Source organism: Sinocyclocheilus anshuiensis, unplaced genomic scaffold (genome assembly GCF_001515605.1).
Source record: "Sinocyclocheilus anshuiensis isolate Anshui unplaced genomic scaffold, SAMN03320099.WGS_v1.1 scaffold608, whole genome shotgun sequence".
NCBI lineage: Eukaryota > Metazoa > Chordata > Actinopteri > Cypriniformes > Cyprinidae > Sinocyclocheilus > Sinocyclocheilus anshuiensis.
This window is the reverse complement of record NW_015557085.1, coordinates 2,726-10,329: the sequence shown is the minus strand read 5'-3', so window position 1 is coordinate 10,329 and position 7,604 is coordinate 2,726. Positions and strand designations below refer to the sequence as shown.

The 7,604-nt window shown below is 39.7% G+C and overlaps 1 protein-coding gene across 4 annotated transcripts in view; it reads right to left on the bottom strand.

Annotated features, from left to right (window-relative positions):
* Positions 1–7,604, bottom strand: part of LOC107677008 (lactosylceramide alpha-2,3-sialyltransferase-like) — a 43,105-nt gene that overhangs the window by 34,036 nt on the left and 1,465 nt on the right. Inside the window, exons 1-3 of one of the 4 annotated variants that reach the window (XM_016471787.1) lie at positions 3,390–3,531; positions 2,179–2,296; positions 1,934–2,054 (exon numbers count right to left, since the gene is read on the bottom strand). In XM_016471787.1, coding sequence (XP_016327273.1) covers positions 1,934–2,054; positions 2,179–2,282 — 225 coding nt within the window. In that variant the 5' untranslated portion in view covers positions 2,283–2,296; positions 3,390–3,531. Of the gene's footprint in view, positions 1–1,933; positions 2,055–2,178; positions 2,297–2,759; positions 3,005–3,389; positions 3,532–7,604 lie in introns of those variants that run through there. The other 3 variants (XM_016471786.1, XM_016471784.1, XM_016471785.1) reach the window with 3 other exon arrangements.

The following is a 7,604-nucleotide window of genomic DNA, read 5'->3' as shown; positions in this document are numbered from 1 at the left end:
CTTACTGAAGTGAAAGTGTTGACTGGTGTCACTATCTCGCGAACGCGCCGGCGGATCTCCACCAAATTCAGGGGATCCCTTCAGCTCGAGGAACCCTCTCGAACGCCACCCTCCGCGCGTCGGTAGCCCCCCGGGATCGCTTGATCGGTCGGCGCCGGACCGCGAATTTAACCGCGGGTAACTCCCGAACCCCGGGGGCTATCCACGCAGGGGTGGTCTCATTCGAAAGAGGGCCTCTAGACGTACACTCCATTCACGTTCGAGAGGGTTCCCCCCCGAATTTGGTGCGGATTCGCCGCGCCGTTACGGAGATATGGCCGTTCAAAGTTTCAATGGTTTTCCTTTGACTTAAGCTTTAAAGCGTTTCATCCAGGTCGCCAGTAGCAAACAATGGAGCGCGCTCTGCTGGACAAACTAAGTAATTACACCATTTCAAGCATTTTATCTGCATTATATGTACTGTAAAAAAAAAATTTCATATCGGCAGCATATTTGCCGATACCGATATATCGGCGACAGGCTCATATTGGCCAATAATATCGGCAAAACGATTTATATATCGGTCGGGCTCTAATTGCGGTATTTTAAAAATTCATATCATAAAAAAAATAAACACCGGTATTCGGTATGAACCGGTATACCGCCCAGCACTAACTACACATATTGATATTTAACGGGTCACATCGATACATCGTATCATTAGACATTTGATCGATGTATTGATCCATCCATATCAATGGATTGTTACATCCCTATTGTTTACATAAAAATGTAGATTGGTCTAATTTGAATCCAAAATTAAGACTGATTACCTAAGTGCTAGTTGGTCAGACTAGTTCTTAAGGCTATATCATAGTAAGTTTATATAGTGCATATCTTCACCTCTGACATGAGGGTTTGATACTGTAATTCTGGTTTGATGTTGGACAGTCTGATTTAAACAGTCACTCACTTTCTCTGCTGCTGGTCAGAGGGACTCAGATAAACACTCATTCACTCATTTAGTGCAGTTCAACATAAACTGGTTATGGTAAAAACAAACCTGAAATCGATAATTAAACTTCTGGCTGCCTGCTCCAAATCACGAAAAAACACCTGCATAATGAGTTCATTTTCAGAAATTCTCAATCTTATATTTTTGAAAACAGAACGGGGAAATAGCCAGGAATCAAATGTTTTTCCATACTCTGCTTTCTTATTTCGATCCATACAGTAGTGTGCACTTCTAATGCTGAACTTCTGACCTTGACACCAAAGCCAGCACTGTTCACAACCTGCACACTGTGTGACCTCAAGAACCACACGATGCTGTTAGCATATGCTTTAGCAGAGCTACAGGAGAGCAGACAGCACTCGTCCTCTCGCCCTTCAAACATGAACTGACCGCTTATTACTCCAGACATGACTATATACTGAGCTCCTGGTCACATCCTTCAGTTCACTCAACTTCACGATCAACGTTTATCAAGACAAGACAACAAAAGTGGTATCACAAATATCACTCATATCATATCAATTCATAATTAAACTCATGTATAGGCACAATTACAATTTAGAGAAGCTATTTGCACTCCAACAGTCGAGTGGAAGCACACAGTTTTAGGACAGTGTTCATGATTCGTATCACTTCGGAGGTGTGAAAGGCACAGACGGATCGGATCGGATCGGTGTTTCTCAGAAGCATCGTTAGCCAAATATGGTCACAAGTTCTGCTGAATTCTATTAGCAACAACAGAACTTGAAACCATAGTGTTCTGCTTTTATGCGCCTGAATTTGGCACCACGAATACCATCCACATCACCAGATCTATATTTGTGAATCAATGCCACACAGAAGTCAATCGAAGCTACATTAATTTGAGTTGATCACGGACACGGTGCAGATACTTCCTGAATCTGATGTAAAGACGATGTAAAAGACAGACAGACGCACCTTTCTATAGACGGGGTCCACTGGCACCTCCACAGGCTTTGGGTCCGAATGAAGGACAGGCAGTTTCAAAAGAGCCAGCGAAATCAACGCCAAGCTCAGAAGAGCAAGAAGCAGCCTTCTGCTGGAGTAAAACAGGGTCCGTTACCTAAATGCACTCAAACTTACAGCATCACTCTCAGGTGAATTCATCCTTTAAGGGTTTCCAGGTAGGGAAGCATCCTAGTATTAGCATGTCCTCTGTTTACCTGGGTTGACAATGCCACTGTCTGACGGCTGTCCTCATGATAGCAGAGCACCAAAACCTCTCTTCACTTCTGCTGCCTTCAACAAGAAGCGCGCGCTTCCGCATGTGCTCGACTGCACCTTCAAAGCAGAAAAACCCAAGCTGTTCACTTACAATAGCACACAATGCAGTACTGAAACCACCAAGACAAAGTTCCTCCAAAGAGTGACTGTTTATCTGCACACTGCATAACTGATCTCTATTTTACCAGTTGATATTGTAAAGCTGCTTAGACACAATCTGCATTGTTAAACGCGCTGTATAAATAAAGGTGACTGCAGAAGTCACATACATGGTTGTTTATCCAGCACAAAAACCACCTACTGAAGCCGAAGCACTTTGAACTCACGGAGACTTTTAAGAACGGTAACGTTATTAACTGGCTACATTCTAATCAGCGGCTTTTTCGGTACATTTCAAACACCACTAAAAACACACAGTACACTGTTTAAGCCACATCATAAAGTAGTATGCTTTTGTTTACACCTGAAGGTGATTTAATAACTACAATAATAATCATGAGTGATCACCATTCTCACTTACTTTTAGCTTGGTGTTGTCATAATGATCTGCAAGCTGAACATAATAACTCGCCGCTGTCCATATCCTTCTTTTAACTCTTAACAATAGCGCGCGTGGGAATTTGCGGCCGCTGCGTCAGGAAACTGGGTCTTAATGTTACATCTGTATCTCTCGAGATGTTTCAACATTAAAGCCATATGAACAGCCCACCTTTCCAAGCCAGCCGTGCGTCGACGCTATTGCTCAATCAATCAGCTGAAGGAGCTTCAGGAGATATACACGACACACCTCGATGTGACTAAAGCGTATGGATGCAACTTATCGCTTCCTGCAGCGTTTAGACACGTTATTACCGAATTAATATGTATACAGCAAGCGGAGTGTTTTCGCCTCCTCCTCACACATTTCCAACACAAACACAACATCATGATCACATGCACGTGATTATAGCTGGATTACAGAAAGATGATGCACGCTCTCCGAATGCAACATATAAAATACGGTGTCAGTTTAATCAACTTTGTATACCCAGCCGGTATAACCACATTATTTGACATACATTATGAAACAACCGCAAAGCTTTCAGTGTGTAAACAATATAACGCACTAGATTGAACAGAAACTCGAGGCGCACGTGACAGACGTCAGTACCTGCATGCCACAGAGAGAGAGAGACGGCTGTTTCGCTTCTTATTCGCTCGGAGCTGATGGTATGTGCTGCTGCAGAACATAACTCTCTCTCTCTCTCTCTCTCTCTCACACACACACGCACACCTTCTTCTTCTTCTTCTTTGTGTTTAATGGCGGATGGCATACAACTTCTAGATCTCTACGAAGTATTGCCAGTCTCACTGCCTTACCAAGCAGTCTATTATCATTGCCTGTTGATTTTGTGTATGACTTCTTGCCCGTTTGATTCTACTTCTGATTATTGGATTTTCCCTCTGTTTTGGCTGCCGATTGGACTGATTGACTGTGTTTAGACTACTGCCTTTTTCTGACACTGATTCTGGATTGCCCTCTAAATAAACTTCTGCATATGGATTCTCACTCGGCTTCAGCCTCCTCATTACAATAATCCCGTGTCCTTTAAATAAAGCATTAAAAATGGAAAGTTTTTATCCCCTGATTTATTCCCCAAAATATTCATCAAATTAAGTTTTTCTTTATTTTCCTTGAGGACATCCATCAGTATCTTTCTTTCCTTTCCGTATCTTGGACACTTGATTATAACATGCTCTACATTTTCCTCCATATTACAATATTCACATTGTCCAGTTTCATGTCTCCCCATTCTCTTTAAACTGCTATTAAGAGCAGTATGGCCAAATCTAAGCCTTGAGATTATAGTTTCCTCATGTCTATTTCTTCCTGTTACTCTGTATTTACCAACAATTCTTTGAATGCTATAAAACCATCTCCCTGTTCTTTCTTCTTCCCAATATTTCTGCCATCTATTCTTCACATGTTGCTTGATTAAACACTTCATTTCACTCTTACCATACTTTATCTGCATATCTATGTCTACTTTCTTTGTTGCTTCCTTTGCATATTCGTCTGTCTCTCTCTCTCTCTCTCTCTCTCTCTCGGTGCATGCTGGGAGTTTGTGGGTGCGTGTGAGGGTGAACAAGGTGAGAGTGCATCTGATTGTTTTTTTTTCTTTTTCTTTTTTTCTCGCTTTTTTCGGGTGATAATGAAGAAGTAAGTGTATTAATTAGATTGGAGAGGTGAGCTAAAAGTTATTTTTGTAAGTTAGAAGGTGTGACGGAGACGAGATGGTGTCCCTTCCCGAGGAGGGTGCAGCGTCTCTCTCTCTCCATCATGGCGTCAGGTGTATGGCCGATCCTGGAGTAACTGTGGAAGATGTACTGTTGGCGGCTGGGGAGCAAATCGGGTATGAGAATATTTGCTCGGCATCCCGCATGAATAAGGCAGTGGTTATTTTCGTAAAAGAAGAAAACTTGGTTAATCATTTGATAAGCACCGGTGTTGAGGTAAGTAGCGCTTATATTACCGTTTCACCGCTGGTTACACCAACTACTAGAGTAACGATATCAAATGTGCCGCCATTCATTAAGAACGGTGAGATTGAACGAGCTCTTGCGAATTACGGAAAGTTTGCTAGTCCAATTAAAATGATTTCTCTTAGGTGTAAAAATGAGGCTTTGAAGCACGTTTTATCATTCAGAAGACAAGTGTTTATGTTTCTGAATGAACCTGAGTTGAATGTTTCTTTCAGATTGTGGCATCTTTAAAAGCCTTGACGTTAATCGATTTCTGAATATTATAATAATATCGCCCTTTGTTATCTATGTCCCACTTTTTCTGCCATGATTCTCTCACTTTTGTTTTAATTAATGATTTGGCCTCACCTTTACCAAATGGGACTTTCATTATTTCCTCGTCCTTTAATTTCAGTGCATTCTTTGCAGTCAAATCTGCTATCTCATTGCCCTCCACGCCAGTATGAGCTGGAACCCAACAAAACTGAAGATTAATTCCAATTCTCTCTATATTTAACATTATCATGGATATCTCTTTATATAAATCCTCTCTTATGGTTTCAGTTGAATTCAAACTATTAAGAGCTGCAACAGTCCGAACGGATAATAACTCTTTGAGGTCTTACTTCTACTTACTACTTCAGCTGTAAATACAGATAATTTGTCATTAATTCTTTTGCATATGGTTACATCAAACTCTGGTATGTACACTCCTACTCCTACATGATCATTCCTTGAATCTTTAGATCCATCAGTGAATATTGGTATATACTGATAGTAGTTCTGCTTAACATATTCCTGAACCAAATATCCAATATTATCAGCGTTCCTTTCAGTCCATTCTTTCTTTAGTTCTAAAAGTTTCAAGTCTACATTGGGGACTGGAAATATCCATGGAGGAACATTACCCCATACCTATTTGGGCCATACTCAAATCTCTTTAAACCATATTCTTTCACTACTGTATTAATATTCCAACCGAATCCTTTACCTTTTCGTTCTTGCAAATACTCCCAGCAATCACATAAGACTTCTGTAGCCGGTTGTTCTTTCCCAGATCCTTTTAAAGCTGTCCCAATATGTCAGTGACAGCTTTATCCGTCTTAAGTATAGTGGTAATTCTTTAGTTTCTACAAGTAGCGCATTAGTAGGAGTTGTTTTAATAGCACCAATACTAAGCCTAAGAGCTCTGAACTGTATTCTGTCTAGTTTTTCCAGGACACTCTTAGCCGCTGCTCCATATACCATACACCCATAGTCAATACATGATCTTATTAATGCCCTGTATATATCAAGTAATGACTGTTTATCTGCACCCAATCATATCCCCAAACTGATCTCATAAGATTTAGTACTTTAATACATTCAGTTTCAGTCTGTTTAACATGTGTCCTCCATAGACATTTCTCATCAAACCATAAACCTAAATATTTGAACTTTGTTACCCTTTCCATACTTTAACCATATAGTTTGAGCTGTATATTTCCTAACTTTCTTCTCCTGGTAAAGAGCGAGTTGTTTTAATAGCACCAATACTAAGCCTAAGAGCTCTGAACTGTATTCTGTCTAGTTTTTCCAGGACACTCTTAGCTGCTGCTCCATATACCATACACCCATAGTCAATACATGATCTTATTAATGCCCTGTATATATCAAGTAATGACTGTTTATCTGCGCCCCAATCATATCCCGAAACTGATCTCATAAGATTTAGTACTTTAATACATTTAGTTTCAGTCTGTTTAACATGTGTCTTCCATAGACATTTCTCATCAAACCATAAACCTAAATATTTGAACTTTGTTACCCTTTCCATACTTTGACCATATAGTTTAAGCTGTATATTTCCTAACTTTCTTCTCCTGGTAAAGAGCATGTAACATGATTTAGCAACTGACATCTTAAATCCCCAGTCATATGTCCATCTTTCAATTCTTATCATGGCATTCTGAATATTATTAATCATATGTCTAATATTTTTCCCTCTTTTCCATATAGCCCCATCATCTGCATATAATGAATACCCAATACCTGTACCAACATTCTCAAAGATGGCATTTATCATGATGTTAAACAGAATTGGGCTATTAGCACTACCTTGCGGAATACCATTTACTATATTAAAATCATTTGAAACATCATCTCCAACTTTAACACGACATGTCCGATTTGATAAGAAGCCGAAAATCCAGTTATACATCCTTCCACCAATACCCATATTATGTAATTTAATCAGTAGTCCTTCTCTCCACATTGAGTCATATGCTTTCTCTATATCAAAGTGTACATATGCCACATTTTGGACGAATAAATCAAAAGTAGGTCAGTACACTTGAATCAAAACACGATATGGACTAGTGTCTTAGAATATTAAGCCGCAAAAAGACAATATATGAATCTGATATGGATCAGAGTAATCAATGCGAGAGAGAGAATAGTGGACTGTGGAAGCGCACAGGTGGAGCAGAGAAGCAAAACTACTGTTCAGGGTTTCAAATACATGTCAGTTTCTTCTGTAAATATGCTATTGTAGTTTTGTCTTTGTTTACTTAGTTAAGCAGCAGCAGCCCATTGCACCAGCAGCAGCCCATTGCTCATCAGTCATCACTCAAAATACTGTATAAAGGACATCATTATTATCTACTGTAATGTTACAGTAGTAATTTAGCAGACAAATAATCATATTTTATAATAGGTTTAGGGGTAGCTAGGACAGACAACAACACAAGACTTACGAAAATTAACGATGATTTTACTATAAATCCAGAGACAATGGTTACTATTGTGAAACCATGGTAACCACAAATTAACCATGTTTTTTGCTAGACTAACCATGGAATTTGTAGTAAAAATAAATACAAAT